Below are 14,581 nucleotides of genomic sequence, written 5' to 3'. Positions count from 1 at the left end.
AATAGAGTTCCTAATTCTGAGAGTCTCCGAGCCTGCCCCCCCCCACCACCCCTGGGGTTCTGCCAGCCGCAGCGTCCCCAGCGGCAGCCCCCACCCAGCCCGCTCCCGCGGAGGCCCTGGACATTCATCACAGAGATGAGAGAAGCAAGCTGAGCCGGTGGCAAAGAAGCTGCAGCAGAGGTGAAGTTTGGCAGCATCACCTGCCCTGGTTGCCCTCGTGAGTTGTGCACGCACTCATGCAACCCCAAGTCAGGATGACGAGGTGGTCTTCGGCAAGTCCCTTCACGAAAGGTTTTTTTCTCTCTTCATGTTTTGGGAACTCTGATCCCCCAAGTTTTAAAGTAATATTCCCCCTCCCAAAACTGAACTCTGAGAAGGTTGCCTGTCACGCAGGTAAAAAGCATGAAGACGACAGAAAGAATAGGGAGAGCGCTTTCCCAGAGCGACCACGTTCCTCATCTTCCAGTGCTAGGAAGTGGTGGTGTTTTAAACATTTCCTACAAATAGCCTAGGGCAGGGAAAGTACACATATCCATTTTTTTAAGGTAATACCCAGGTGAGCTCCGAAATGCTGATCCAATGAGGGGAAGGCCCCACAGCTGCTTGCGGACATAGAACTGGTGTTTTCAGCAGCAAAGGCGCCATCCGCGGCCATGCCCACAGCAGAGCAAGCAGGCTGGACACACAGGTGCCCGCCAGGCCGCTGGTCCTGCAGTGAGGGAGGGGCCGGGGACAAGCAAGACACCTCTGTGCCCTCACTGACTACACGGCAGTCTTCAGTCCCACCGCTAAATCAGCTTTTCCCCCATTTTCCTTAAAATTGCCCGACCTTCTCAGTTTCTCCCACTCCCCTACTTTTGGTAGTCACGGGTGCAAGGAGTATTTCACTTGCTTCCTTTGTCCCCACCACCCCACACACTCACAAAATACAGTCACGGTGATAACATGGCCGTTGACACTGCCCGGTTGGGCAGTTCCCAGGGAGTGCTGGGAAGTGTGGCAAATTGGAAAGTACATGCCTCTCTAAAGGAAGCAGCCTCCAGTTGCAAGAATGAACATCCAGAATTGCCACAGCCCCCTATTTTTTTCTAGTAAAAGCTGGAGAATGTTGGCATTTTATGCAGTCTCTCAACTTTTCAATGTTCATTTTGAAACACCCCACAGGCCAACAGTGTATGAACCTCCAGCTTGCACACAGTGTGTGTGTGTGGATCTACAAACACAAATCACATTCAGACTCATAATCTTCCATTCATAGGGGTGATGTGGACAAGCACTGGGCTTTGGATTTTACGTGCATGAATTAAATACCATACAATAGGACCAATCCCACCATCATGCTCAGAGGACCTGGAGAAGTCAGAAAACCCAGGGCTGGACCAACTGCTGCTTCCACAAAAGACTGAAAATCAGAATAACCTGCCGTCTGGTTCAGAACATAGCCCTAAGCTAGCTGCCTTCTCTCCTTTGCACTGAGCTGTGCCCAGAGACTGATCTGTCCCTTCATTCACCCATCCTGCACCATCCATCCACCCATACATCCATCCACCCACCCACCCATCCATCCACCCATCCATCCATCCATCCATCCATCCAACCAACCATCCATCCATCCAACCATCCATCCATTCTAGGCCATGGCCTCCACCAGGCTCTGGAGCTATAGAAATGGCTCTGGCCCCTCCTGACCACACACTTAGGAGGATATGTGGAGTGTTGGGCAGGCCCAGGGGGTTGGGATGAATTCTTCCCAGGGGAGGAGGGAACATGTCCCAGAACAGGTGCCCCTTTAGCTGGGCCTTGAAGGACAGTAGGGTTTAGCCATTGAAGGGAGAAAGTGTCCTAGGGAAAACAGCATTCAGAAAGGCACAAAGGCGTGACTGGGCGACCCATTTAGGACTCAGTGCTGGGCAGGGAGGGAGGAGAGGTCCAGGAGCCGTGCATGGGGATAGGTCTCTGCAGAACCCGCTCAACCTCACTCTGGAGGAGGGGGAGGGCCTCGCGCTGTGCCGCAGGGCAGGGATGTGGGAGTCACTGTGCCACTCCCAGAAGTTCTCACTTCTGTCTGGGTCCTAGTGGGAAGGTGCTTTGTGAGCTGAGGGTACCTTGAGAGTGGGGGGCTCTCCCAGCACTGAGCCCAGGAGGCAAGCTCATGGGTATCACCACCCCCTCCAGGGAGTCCCAGGCTTAGAGCAGGAAACGGGGGAGGGCTGGGTGCTGAGGATCCCTGAAAGGGACCTGGATGCCCCAGAGCAGGAAGACGCAGGGGCTGAATCGGCAGAAGGCTATGAAAGTAATGAATGGAGCAGCTGATTTTGGAGGCCCTCTCTGGGCCGGCACCATGCCAGATCTGGTGCACAGACAGACGCGGCTCCCGCCGGAGCAGGTAGGTCTTGGAGGGATCCTTCTTCAGACCGTCATTTAGAGAGGGGTCCAGCAGTGGGCCTAGGTGGGGCTCAGGGCCCCGACCCGGGGTTACTTCTCGCAGATTAGAGCCCAGGAACCCAATGGGAAAGCTGGAATGGAAACCAAAGTGGCTTCCCTAAGGGCCTGCAGGAGCCACGCCGACCCCTCTGTGAGCTGCATGGGACCCGATCATCCATATCTGACTGTGGCATTGAAGACGCCTCCCTGCTGTCCCCTGACCCCCTGTGGCATCGAAAGGCTGCTCAGCCTCTCAGAGCCCCAGTTTGCCCACCTGGGGGGGAAAGAGCAATACCAGCTTCACGGGGCGTACGGATTTGGTCCCGGCACCCTGACTCAGGACATGGCATCTCCTGCCACCCCTGTCACCTTATTAGTGGCCACCGGGGTCATGGGCTGTAGCCCATGAGCCCTGAGCTCCAGGCCTGTTCTCCCCAGCTCCGGGGTGTTCTAGAACCTCCCTGTGGAATGGGGAGGGCAGTCTTGGCATCCCCCATGTTCCCCCTGTGCCCCCAGTGTGCACGTGGACAGACCTCCTCCAGGTCAGGTGATTCAGCATGCTTGTCAGGACCCCAGTGCTTCCCCCACTCAATGTTTCCTGTATCTCTGTGGCACCGTAGTCCAAGTATGGAACAAGTCCAAGTGTGGACTCCCGGGCCTGTCCAATGAGGCGTTGGTCCTCAGTCTCCCCTTCGGGAGCTTGAAGGGATGGACGTATTCAAATCAGCTGGATGGGCCTCCCCTGGTGCACAGACAAGGCTGCCCTTTGGGGATGCGAGGCCCTTCTGTGCCCGCTCCTCACAGGGACATCGGCTTTTCCCTCCCCTGGGGGCTGAGTTCCAGCAGCCAGTCTTCTGCAGACAGAGGGGAGGACATGGAGCCCTCCAGTGAGGAGTAGAGGCTTCCCATAGCTGAAATTCCTGGAGCGGTTAAGCCGTGGGTGATGAGCAGAGCCCATGTCAAGGTTGGGGCTGTGGGGAACTAGAACAAGTGCCGGACAGGCTTGGGAGGGCAGGCACTGAGGAAGGCAGGGCCACTAAGAACTTTATCCACCTTCCTGACTGTATGGGGCCCGGCCCATCTGCCTGCCCAGGAGACCCTCCGTGACTGCTGAAGCCCACCCTTCAGTGTCCATTCACCCCGAACCAGACTTCTTGTTGACCTAAATCTTGGCCCCTTTACTTCCCCCCAACCTGTTCTCCCCTGGCCAGGCCTCTGAGTCCCAGCCTGGCCGTTCTAGGCCTGCTCTTAACACACCCTTCCAGGCTCTTCTGTGACCCACCGCAGTGCCAACTTACGTTGACTCATTGGCTCACATCTGTCATTCTGCCCCCCCTCCACCTCCGAGCTGTACCTGCGTGAGAGGTGGGTGCAGACCCTTGCCAGTCCCCCACCCTTGGGACACCTGTGGGCCTAGTCCAGCTTTGCCCTGGCTCTCTCCAGACCTTTGGGAAGTCTGATCCTGCCCCAGGTCTCAGCTTCTGTATCTGCAAAGCTTAGGCGCTGGAAATAATCCCTTACTGCCCTTTCTCCTCTGGAGCCTCTGATTTGATCATTGCCGGACCCAGGAAGGGAAGGTATATGTTTGCCCTGTTTGCCCTCTGTAGATCTTCCTCAACTTGCAATGGGGTGACCCCCCCCAATAAATCTATCATGAGTGGAAAGCAACTGTAAACTGAAAATGCATTTAATACACCTAACTTACCGAACAGCACAGCTTAGCTTGGCGTACCTTAAACTCCCAGAACACGTCCAGTAACCCACAGTTGGGCAGAAGCATCCAACACAAAGCCTATTTTATAACAAAATGTTGGTTGTCTCGTGTACTTTATTGAATACTGTACTGAAAGTGGAAAACAGGACGGTCGTATGGGGACAGCATGGCCTTCAGCATATCCGTCGTGAACCCTCATGGTCGCGTGGCTCCCTGGGGGTTACGGCTGCCACGCATCGCCAAGACTGTCCAATTCAAAATCTGAGGTGTGGTTTATCACTTTTGCAGGGTCGTAAAGTCGAAACATCGTAAATCGGGGACCGTCTGTATCGTATTTGGTAAAAGTTTCCAGGCAGTGGTTCTCCCTTGCCCAACCAGGAAGGGTGTTTTGGAAAATGGCGCCCTGCTATGCCTGGTGAACCAGAACCACCCCACCCCAGATGGGGCCCGGGCACCCATGGCTTTGTTAAAACCCTTGACTCTGATGCATCAGGAGGACTGGGTTTTTCAGGCGAATCGTCTCAGGTGATACTCACACCTCTGTGGGTTGACGAGGGTTTGATGGCCCCCTTCGTGCCAGTGAGGCTGGGTGGAGGCAAGTTTGCCTCCACCATGCAGCTGGAAGCCAGGGTCTGCATGTCCCACTGACCAGGACGATGGCCCCGCTGGGCCTCATGCCCCGTAGCTAGAGAGGCCTGATGCGTCAGTTGCAGGGTCTCCCAGACGGAGGCGCGCTGCGGTCCCTGGGCCCCAGGAAAGCTCCAGAGAGAGCCCCTGACAGTGACATCTCTTTCCTGGAGAGACCGCCAGGCCCGGCTGCTGTGATGGCCGGTGTCCACCAGAGGGCGCCATGGCCCGGCGCCGCTCAGCTGGGCTCCGCTCTGCGAACCCAAATGCTTTTTAATTGAAAATTTTTTTAATTCAAAAAGGATTTGCTGTTTGTACGCGAGTGCAGGTTTTCCTTATGCAGGAGACTAATGTCTTGAGTAAACAGATCCGGGCCCAAATCCACCTTCAAAGGTACTCGCTGTTTGCCCAAGGGAGTGAAAGGCCTTCCAGAAGCGGCCCTAGTCTCTTGGGCAAACACTTTGGGGCCAGCAATCCCGAGCAGAAGACAGTGTCTGTGGGAAGGGTTATCCGCAGCCTAAGGGGGATTATGTCTGGGGACATATGTTGAAATTTCATTTGGGGAGTTAGAGAAAACAAGAGGTTGGGGGGTGGGAGGGTAAGGCTTTTCTCCAGCCAAGATAACCTAAAAAGGGAAAGCTCCTAAGGGTAGGAGTGGGGGGACAGCAATCTGTGCGCTGCGCTGAGTCCTGGCCCCCTGGAGGGGGGAGGGGCGGGCGCAGGCTGTGAATCCGGAAAAGGCAGCACACTCGGGACTTCTCGGTGCTTCATTTGAGAGGGGCCTTCTGTCTGCTGCCCCCAGGCATGGCCTCAGGGCAGCCGAAGTAAAGCCCCCAGCCTCCCCACCCCCAGCTCCCTCCAGCCCAGTCCTAATGTCTCTAGCCCTCTGCTTTCTACCCGCTCCCACCCACATCCACTCCTCCGTCCCCTTGGTTGGGCCACAGAATTGTCTGAACTGGTCCCCAGAAACAGCAGCGGCAGGTCACCTGGGAGTTGGTTGGAAATGCAGAATCCTGGGCCCCAACCCAGGCCTTCTGAGAATCTGCATTTTACCAGGCCCTCCAGGGACTTCTGCGCAGTAAAGGCGGATCAACCCGCTCCAGCACTTGCCCGGGTGCCCCCCTCCCCACCCCTGAGGTGCGGCCGCACCCACCACACTGGCCGCTCTCCAGCCTTCGCCAACCGAGAGCTGCTCCTGCTGAGGCCACGGGGGGGCCGGGGGGCGGTGCTGGTTAATGACGGTCTCCCGAGCCTGTGCCCGCCCTCCGCTCCCCTCCCTGGCCCACTCCAGGTCCTCCACGCCAAGCGCCAGGCCTGTCCTCAGCCTCTGAGCCTGTGTGCATCTGCTAAAACCTCTCTCCATCATCACTCCAGCTACCCTTCCCCTCACCACCGCATCTCCAGTGCTCCCAGTTCCCGACCTTTGGTCCCTGGTTCCATCTCTCCCCAGCCAGGCGGCTACCCTGGAGCCACGGGCAGAAATGCACTCATGTTCTCCCCCAACCCGCCCGCCCTCCTGTGCTGCCCAGGTGGGTTAGCAGCGCTGACGTGCCCCTGCCCTGCTGCCCTCGTGGGGCTCCCGCCCGACCCTGGGGCCTAGCACCGGGGGAAGAATGTGGTGGGCGCTAATGGAGCCCAGGGAACCTTTCCTGCCGTGATGCACCCAAGCAGCCACCAGGTGGCGGTATCGTCCCAGACTTTGCCCGGAGGTCTCCTCCTCTGGGGCTGTTCCACTGGGCCAGCCTCGAGCTGGAGCCCAGGCGTGGCCCGTTGCCCTGGTCATCGGGGAGCAGGCTGGGAGCTGCTTTGTTAGATTTTCCTAAGTAGCCAGCAAATGTGTCTGGTGACAGCAGTGTGCAGGGTCTTAATCTGCGATAGCTCACCCCATCCCCACAGCCAGCCCCGGGAGCAGATTGTGATCCCACTTTTTTATTGAGGTATAATTGACAGAGAACATTAGTTTCAGGTGTACAATATAATGAATCCATATTTGTATATATTGCAAAATGACCATAACATGTCTAGTTCACATCTGTCACCATGGTTACAAAATTTTTAACCTTTAAGATTTACTCTTAGCAGCTTCCCAAGATGCACTGCAGTATTAACGATTGTCAGCCTGCCGTATGTGGCATCCCCCGGACTCATTTTACAACTGGAATCTGTACCTTCGACCCCCCTCCCCTGGCAACCCCGTCTGTTCTCTGTACCTGTAAGTATGGGGGGGTTAGATTCCACATATAAGTGAGGGCACGTGGTCTTTGTCTTTCTCGGACTTATTGCGCTTCACATGCCGCCTTCAAGATCCATCCGTGCTGTTGCAAATGGCAAGATTTCTTTTTTTATGGCTGAGTAAGTCCCACTGCATCTCTACGCCGCGTCTTCATCCCTTCACCTGTTGTCCGACACCTAGGGACCTGTCGTCCGACACCTAGGGTTTTCCCACGTCTTGGCTGTTGGAGATACTGCCTCAGTGAACGTGGGGCTGCAGATATCTTTTTGAGTTAGTGTTTTTGTTTTGTTTGGATAAATTCCCAGAAGAGGAATTGCTGAGTCCTAGGGGAGTTCTAGCTCTGATTTTGTGAGGACCTTCCATACCGTGTTTCACGCCGGCTGCACCCGTTTGCATTCCCAACAGGGCCAAGGGTCCCTCTTTCTCCACATCCTCACCAATACTTGTTACTTCTGACCGTGGCCCTGGTTCAGAAAGGAGCGCTCAGAGGGTCAGAGAGGAGCAAAGACCTGCCCGAGGTCACCCTCCAAAGTCAAGTCCTTCCCTCCCGCCCCTTCTGGTGATAGACGACGTCTGTAGGCACCACCGTCCTATCTGCGTCGCGCGGCCCTTTGGCTCAGGGGCCGCTTGAGGCTCTTCACGCCTGTGGTTCACACAGAGACAAGACGGGGCTCAGCCCCAGTCTGTGCTGGTTCGGCCCCGTGGGGCCCTCAGGCAGGGGCGGCTGAGGACACAGTGCTGGGCAGCGGGGTCCGCTGGCTGCCTCCTCACCATTTCCACTTGAGGGGAAAAACCCTCAAAGGGCTGTAGCTGCCCCTCATTCTTGACTGACTGCTAAAGCCCTCAGCGCTTAGCTGTTCTGTGGCAGGCAACGTCCTTGGGGGCGGGAGGGGGAGGCAGCCAGGCTTCCTGTCACCCTCCCCCCCCACCCCTGCCCCGTGTCCCTGAGGAAATAGCTTCCTCGACCAGGGCAGCTCCACTTTGCTCTTACAGGGAGGGCCCTTTTTAGGGCAAGTCTGCTAAAAAGTCTTGGGATAGGATTTAAAATGTTTAACCACCATTGACCTCATCTAAGCTGCTCGTTCCTAAAGCCCTGGGACCGCACGGCTGCTGTGGCATATAGTGTGCCAGGCCCTGCCCCCGACCCCACAGCCCAGCTCTGCTGCAGGGCCCCCCTCGCCTGTGCCTGCTCTTCCGCCCGGCCCACCAGCCCCACATTTGGACAGTGCCATCCCTCCTGGCCCTCGGGGCAAGCTGCAGGCGGTCCCCCTTCCCCAACAGAAGTACTTGCCTTTGAATTTCCATCAGACTCGAGAACCTACCTTTACACATTTCCATGACCTAGAGTCAGGTAAGCTTCAGTCTTCAGCATGAGGTGGGACAGGGGACAGGTGTGCCCCTCCAGGGACCGCCCTGGCCCAGGCTGGGTGGCTGGTGTGGGGGTGCTGCCCTCTTGGAGCCTCGGGCCCTCATCGGTTGAGGACAGCCACACCCCTTCAGGGAGCGGCGCTGGAACTCAGGAGAGTACACGCACGTGTGGGGTGCTGCCCCCCACCTCCCGGGGTCACCTAGCATGTCAGCAGGCGTGCCAGGAGGCACCGAGTCCAAGGGTCCCCTGGGCCTGGTGGCTGTGGCTGGCCTCGGGTCAGGTGGGGGATGGAGTTCCAGAGCAGTCCTTTACCTGGCCTGCGACCCCTCTCCCAGCAGACAGCCTGGCCCATGGTCAGCTCGTGGCTTCGGGCACCACGGTCCCTCCTTAACAGTTAGCAGAGCAGGGACTGTAAATGGAATCCCTCATCACAAACTGGGGGGCCACCTGCAGCCGCAGAGGTGTGTCTCTACATCCCCCCCGCCACCGCACCCAGAGGGCGCCCATTTCTGTGCACGCACACTTGGCAAGGTGGCACCAGGGCCCCCGCCGGGCCCGAGGCCTGGGACTGCTTCTCTCTGCTGTTCTCACACTGACCCTGCTGCTCTGTCCTCTCCCTCCTCCAGTATGAATACAGCTTCCGCACGGAACAGAGCGCTGCTGCCCGGCTCCCGCCCAGCCCCACTCGGTGTCAGCAGATCCCCCAGTCCTGAGGGCCCGGCCACCACCCTGGCCCCGTGTGGAGAAGACGCTGCTGCCCAGACTACTGAGCGCCCCTCCCTCGCCCAGGCCCTCCTGCCCGCCCACCGTGGGGCTCATCCGGGAGACCCTGGGCAGCTGGGCTGTGGCCTCCGCTTGCCTGACGGGACACCCCCGCCTCCCTGGAGACACTGTTCATAATCTGGACTAATCTGTGTTTGCTGTAGTGACCAGCGGCTCCTAACGTGTCTGTGTGGCGACCAACCCTCCCACGAACAACCCTACCCACCGCGGGAGTCACCCCTGAGGGCCCCGCACACTTGCGGGAGCTGCCCAGTGACGCCTCGGGCCCCCTTTCCTCCTGTTGCCTGCCACGACGCTATCCGTTTCCTTCTGGAAGCCCCGGGGCGGGTGGCAGCTGTGCAGAGCCCCCTCCGGGCCTCACCGCGGGCCCCAGACCCGGGGCTGCCGTGGAACAAGTCCCTCACGCCAACAGCAGCGAGCGCCCTGCGCATTTCACGGCGACGCGGACGACACACAGGAGGAAGAAGCCCATCGTCCCCAAGTGGCCCCGAGCCTGGGTCCCTGCCCCAGTGGTGGCCCCGCTAAGGTGGGGGAACAGCCGCCCGTTTGCCCACACAGGGGACTTGCCTTCTGGGCGAGAAGGCGGAGGGACCTGGTGCTTGCTCGGAGGCGAGTCTCGCTGCCCAGGACACTGTGCTCACCCCCACACCCCCGTTCCTCCCAAAGGGCTCATCTCTGCAATGCCCACGTGCCAACTGCCGTGCCAGCCGCCTCAGTGTCCTGGCCCAGGGACGGGCCCGCCCCCGGCCGCGGGTGAGAAGACACTCAGCCAGTGCCCAGCCCCAGAGGGATGCGGGGACCGGGTTAGCTCGCTCCTCAGAGCCCGGCTGCATCGTGATGCGCTCTGCAAACAGCAACAGTTGTTTCAGGAAGTCCACATGAGCCAGGCCACCGAACTGGGCCAGCGTGGACATGTCTGCCACAACCAGCCAGTGGACGCACAGGCACTTCTCACCCTGCCGGCTGCCGAGTTCAGCTCCACACATGTTTGCCATGAGAACAGGGCTGCCGCCGTCCCTGGGGCCTCGGGCCCTCCCCCCGGTGGCCTGCCTGGTCTAGCTCTCAGGATTGGTCTTGAATTAGTTCCACAGAATGTTGGTCTCTCCCCTCTTGGGGGTCCCCAGATGGTGGGAGCTTTGGACATGTGTCTGGAAGCTGGAGGGGGGCGCTTGGAGAATGGGAAGGGTCCCCCACCACGAAGGGAGCCCAGGAGAACCATGGCCGGGGATGGACCCCACCTCCCTGGGGCTCCTGGGATGGCTCGTGTTGGCCGGGGCACTACAGGCCAGCACTGTGAGGAGGGTGGCCGCTGGCTAAGAAGTAGGGCGGACAAAAATACCTCATGTACCTTCATGGGCCCCGCCATCTCCAGCAGCTCCACCCGCCCACCTGGGTCGCCCGTGGATCATTCGATACCTCCTGCTCTCTGTGCATTAGGGAAGTGGTCGCCTCTCCCTGCCTTCACCCGGATCTGAGGACGTCCCTGGTGGGGCCGGCCTTCCTGGGCCTCCCACACAGCAGAGTGGCAGGAAAATGCAGGTAGTGGGTGGAACCCCCAGGGGGCCACAGGCTGGAGCCAGCAGTCCATCGGAGGACCCTTGGGGATTGGTGCTTAACCAGGAGAGGAGAGAGCTCTTGAACTGGTCTCAGATGTCCCCACTGAAATAAGCTAGTCGTCTTTCTGGGGAATTGGAGCCCCGTGGGGCCCAGAGGACCCGGGTCTACTGCTGCTTTTTGGATGGGTGGCTGGTCCAGAACCAAGTGACCCATGTGACCTGAAGCCCCACAGAGAGGGGCAACTCTGATTACTCCTCTTCACTTGGTTTGTGCACTTTGCTCACGGCCTGATTGTGAGATCGTCATCTGACAGTGCCTGGTGGCCCTTGTCTGACAACTGGGCATTTTAGCAGAGGTGTCCAGAGACGTGCGCACGGGAGCCCGAGTCCAGGTGCACGAAGGCAGAGCCGGGCCGGGAGGGTGGCTGTCCGGGGAGGAGGAGGGTGCGCAACCTCCCGAGCCCCCAGGCCGTCCTGCAGATAGGGGATGGACCAAGAGCAAGGCCGGGCCGGAGGCCACCAGGAGGCGGACAGAGCAGCTGGGCTTGGATAAGCTGTGCCACCTCCACCACATCATAGACAGAAGCTACGTGTGACAGTGACTGTTTGTACCCCTGAACCACCCTTAGACAAGTTAGACAGTGACCAGGGTAGATTGCAGGCTGCTCTTTGCCCTCTTTCCTGGCCTTCTGGGGGGGGGGGGGGCAGCCCGCCGTGGGACAGTAGGCTGGGGGGGGCACGTGGGGGCTTGTGTGGATTGCAGGACAGCCAGGACCCCTGGCTTGTGCCTGGGAGCGTTTCTGCACCAGCGCTGGGGTCCCGTGGGGAGGGGACGACGAGGGTTCTTGGGAAGGGCAGCAGCCTGGCCCTCGGCCCCCCAGCACTCCCTGCTGCCGTCCCCCCTCAAAAAGACTAACCAGAGCACAGCTTCCCTGTTGTCTTTCCTTTTCCCTCTGAAAATTCAGTCTCCCTCCAAAGCCCTTGGAAATGGCACAAAGGTAACAAGGAGTAAGTTGTTGACTTCATGTCCACTCACAAATTTGTTTCAAGGCTTTTTCCCCCACCCCGGGTCCAGGAACTAATCTGGGCCACAACCCTCTTCCACTTGGGGGGCTGGGAGCCCCGGTGGTGGAGGCAACAGGTGTCCCGACCCCCCACCTCCCTCGCTGGAAGTCCAGACTGCCGCCCCCGACACGCCCCTGTCCGGTGTCCTTCGGGACACCCTCCCGGGGCAGGCGACAGCAAGGACTCACCCACACCGAAGCCCCTGCTCCTTGCCAGGCCCTAGGCCGGCACTTTAAGCACATTTTCTCCTGTTGTTCCCCTTAAAAAACACACACCCAGAAGCGGATGTTTGTTGCTCCTTGTGGCAGCTGAAGCAGCGGAGGCCTGTCCGCCTCGGACACGGGGCACAGGGCAGGCACGGGGCGGGCACGGGGCAGAGCCGGAATCTGGAACCGGGTCTCGTCTCACAGCCGCCCCACCAGCAGGCCCGTCACAAGCACATGTCCAGTAAAGACTTCCCAGCACCACCAGCCACGCTGGTTCTAGCATGATCAGCCGCCGCTGCACGGCGCCATGGTGCTCAGCATGGGGCAGGAGCCCGCCTGCCCGCTCGCTCCACCCCAACCAGGGCCCCCGGACACCGGGAGCCTGAGGGCCAAGCAGGTGCATGCCTGTGGGGGCCAGAAGCCGAGCTCATCTGACTCGGTTCACCGTCCGCCATGCCCTCGGGACCTGGAGGGGATGGCCGGGCCCCCACCCCACCCAAGCAGCCTGGCACCCCTGGGTCAGCCCCTCTTTCTTCGCCCCTTGTGAATGCCACCCGGGAGTGGCCGTCGCCCCCAAGACAGGGCTTCTGTTCTCCCAGCAGAAGGCATGGGAGCTGCCCTGGGGCCGCACGGGGCCGGGGCCAGGCCACTGTGCACTCGCCCTAGGAACGATGTCCTTACCGTATTTATTTGAGGTGACTCTTGTATTTGGCAAAGGGAAGTTTCACTGTGTGATTGTCTGTCTTAATATAATTTGTTAAATAAACGTTTGTTTTAACCTTTTCTCGGTTTGCTGCTGTGGTGCTACCTGAGTGAGGTCAGAGTCCCTCGGGGGAGGCTCCGGGCCCCAGCGTCCTCCCCAGCTCATCCGTAGCTCATCCCGAGTCCTCCCCAGCTCATCCCCAGCGCCCTCCCCAGCCCATCGCAGATGCTGGCAGGGCCAGCCGAGAGCCACCACCGGGCCTCCCAGCCCGCCAGAAAGCGCTGGTGGGCTTCTCTGCCCCCATTAAGTTGAGAGACCTGGGTACAAGCCAGCGGAGTTCAGGAGGGCAAAGCAAGCCCTGTCCTTCTCTGGGAACAGCCCTCAGGAATGCTCCTTGAGGAGAAAACCCCCGTCACCACGAAAGCACGTGAAACACGTGTGCTACAACAGGCCGCCAGCAAGGAATGCAGGGGTGCGCTTTCATGTGCGCCGGGCCCGGGGCCCTGTCTGCGCAGGGCTCAGAGCCGGCAGGCTGCTCGGCTGCTCAGGAGGACATGTGGCCCCCACGGTTTCAGGCCCCCCCTGACTGTTCACCTGCGTGCAAGATGCCCCTCCGAACACCGGGGAAGGTACCAAAGGGCCGCAGGACACCGCCCGGGGCTCCTTGTGAAGCCCTGTCAGTTCAGGTTTCACTGTCAAAGCTCTCTGCCTCCTTTAGAAGTGACCTTTGCATTTTTGGGCTAGACGTCAAGAGTCTGAGCTGTCACTGCCTCCGGCCCTGTTTATGCCAGACTCAGAATGGGGCCACCTTTAGCTCAGCTCTCATGAGGACCATGAGAGCTCCCAAAGTGTCCATGCCTCCAGCCCAAGACGCCCACCTCTGCCAGCTCTCGGGAGAAAGGGAAAGCAGCTCAGAGAATTTCATGAGAAACCCACAAAGCACACTCCACGTGGAGTTTGAAGAGCTAGATTCAGATTCTGGCTCTGCCACGGCCTGGCCATGTGGCCTTCAGCCAGTTACCCAGCACCCCCAGAAGGGGGACACCGCCTCCCTCCGTGGCTTGCCCCGGGAAGATGGAATGAGGACGCCCGCAGGGCACCGAGCATAAGCAGAGACAGAAGGACCCGCCAGGTCTTTGGGGCCAGGCTTCTGTGTGGCCATCCACACTACTGAGTCCCTACAAGTGCTGGGTCTCAGCGGGGTGCAGGTGATGGCCTCCGGCACCCAGGACACAGAGTCTGTTTGCAAGAGGCCTCATGCTCGGCTCGGGAAGGCAGACAAATGGATCCCCCAGGGCCCCAGGGGGAGGCACCTCACTGGCCTTTGGGCAGCAAGAAACCAAAATCTACTCGCAGCAGCCTAGGCCAGGGCAGGGTTCATGGCCAGACCCAGCGCCTGTTTCTCCTGTTCTTGCCCACACTGCCTCCGCCATTATTTTCTCTTCTGGCTGCTCCTTTCCCAATTCTGCCCCTTGACATGTTTCACCTGGATTACAGCATCAGCCCCTTAACCATTCCTGCCCACCCCACCCCACCCCCACCTCCAGGGTCTTCCTCTCCCATCCATCCGCCTCAGAGTCACCCAACGGGGCTCCTCCACTTACAATGCTTCACCCCTTACCCTAAGAACAAGATCGAAGCCCCTAAGGTTTCCCCAGCACCACCTTTCTCAGTCTGACCCCGCCTCCTGTCCCAGCCTCACCTCCTGCAAATCTCTGATGGATTATTTGTGATTTCGCATACTCTAAACTCTGTACTTCCTTGCCTTTGCATATGCTATTCCCTCTACCTAGAATGCTTTTCCCTCATTTTTCTGCCTGGCCAAGTCCTGCTCACCCTCTAAGACTCTGCTCATACACCTCTTATGTGATGTCCTGCCTGATCCCTTGGAGGCAAAGCTA

The 14,581-nt window shown here is 59.1% G+C and overlaps 1 protein-coding gene across 2 annotated transcripts in view; it reads left to right on the top strand.

Moving 5' to 3' along the window:
* Positions 1 to 12,760, top strand: part of MVB12B (multivesicular body subunit 12B) — a 184,240-nt gene extending 171,480 nt beyond the window's left edge. For both annotated transcript variants that reach the window (XM_025888621.2, XM_025888622.2), the window contains exon 10: positions 8,994 to 12,760. In XM_025888621.2, the coding sequence (XP_025744406.1) occupies positions 8,994 to 9,080 (87 nt within the window). In that variant the 3' untranslated portion in view covers positions 9,081 to 12,760. The remainder of the gene's footprint in view (positions 1 to 8,993) is intronic.
* The last annotated feature ends 1,821 nt before the right edge of the window (positions 12,761 to 14,581 follow it).

The sequence above is a fragment of the Callorhinus ursinus genome, unplaced genomic scaffold (assembly GCF_003265705.2).
Source record: "Callorhinus ursinus isolate GAN/ISIS: 27379988/994484 unplaced genomic scaffold, GSC_fseal_2.0 scaffold24, whole genome shotgun sequence".
Classification (NCBI taxonomy): Eukaryota; Metazoa; Chordata; class Mammalia; order Carnivora; family Otariidae; genus Callorhinus; species Callorhinus ursinus.
This window is presented reverse-complemented; position numbering and strand designations above follow the sequence as displayed.